The sequence below is a fragment of the Wasmannia auropunctata genome, unplaced genomic scaffold, assembly GCF_000956235.1.
Source record: "Wasmannia auropunctata unplaced genomic scaffold, wasmannia.A_1.0 LD316328.1, whole genome shotgun sequence".
NCBI classification, from domain to species: Eukaryota; Metazoa; Arthropoda; class Insecta; order Hymenoptera; family Formicidae; genus Wasmannia; species Wasmannia auropunctata.
In genome coordinates, this window is record NW_012046562.1 from 1 (window position 1) to 1,243 (window position 1,243).

A 1,243-nucleotide genomic window follows, 5' to 3' on the forward strand; every position below is an offset into this window, starting at 1 on the left:
TATGTATTATTGTTGTAATTTACGTAATAGGTCATGCAAATTTAACTCTGAAGGATGCCAAAACAACATGTAATTTAACAGGACATGTAGTAAACGATACATGGATTGTGGAACATTTTCGAATTAGTCCGTCATTTGGAGACTTTAAAATTTATGCCACGAGTATTTTCGAAGAGAACAAAGCGTTTAGTAAGTATTTAACTAATTTAGATATAACTTAGTTTTTTACTACTTTTCCAATATATATTAAATTATCTGAATAAATACATAATATGTAAAGACTTATGTCTTATAAATTACTGTCTAAATGTAAAAGATTTTTAATTAAAGTTTGTCTAGAATAATCAATTAAAAATCAACAATTTATTAATATTTACAATTAAAAATATCGTAAAATGCTAGTACATGTTAAATTAAAATATCGATATAATTGGGAAATTAAACAATTGACTTAAAAAAGCAGTGATAAAAGTTTATCACTTTACAAATTGAAATCATATTTTATTATCATTTATTTTAAAATTTATGTATCAAGATTTTTAATTGTTTGCCTATTTAAAACAAAAATTATTAATTATTCTTTTAAAACAAAAATATATATTTATGTAACATATTATAATTGTATTTACATTAGATCGATTCGTTATTTATTATTATTAATTTGTTTTTTACTAAAATATATTAAGTGTACATCATTTTTTACTTTCAGTTGATATTGTTTTAAGTTTTATAAATGAATACTGGCCATCGATATCTCGACTGGCTTTGCCCTTCGTGTCCGATACGTTCGATCAGTGGTTCACAGACCATGTCAATATATTCTTCTCAAAAGTTCGTTTCTCAAAAGTATTTCCATAAAACTTATGTATCTATTATACATCAATGGAACGCTGAATACCTCACAAAATGAAAAATATATTTTTCTAAGAGATATGTTAAAATTTTCTCATTTCGTAACTTAAGTTTCGTTTGTTACTATGCAATAGTAAATAAAATAAATAAATAACTTACAATAGTATCTTTAGCTAAAAATTATTTTTGCCCTTCTTTGTATCGTTAAATATCTTTTAGCCGAAAAAAATTTTCAGTGTTACATCTTTAAAAAGCGTTTTAAAAAATGAGAAAAAAAGAAATATATTTCAAAATTTCTATCATACATCTTCAAATTTTATATATTATCAGTCAAAAATTACAACATACAAACATACAATGAGGTGAATAGTCACGTTCTCTTTATATATTG

The 1,243-nt window shown here is 23.2% G+C and overlaps 1 protein-coding gene across 1 annotated transcript; it reads left to right on the plus strand.

The window, feature by feature from the left end:
• Nucleotides 1–23: 23 nt before the first annotated feature.
• LOC105460753 lies at nt 24–1,011 on the plus strand (the record flags this gene model as incomplete). The annotated part of the gene is made up of 2 exons (XM_011707252.1): nt 24–189; nt 710–1,011. Coding segments are annotated over 2 exons (315 nt in total), but the record flags the coding sequence as incomplete, so codon positions are not given.
• Nucleotides 1,012–1,243: the final 232 nt, after the last annotated feature.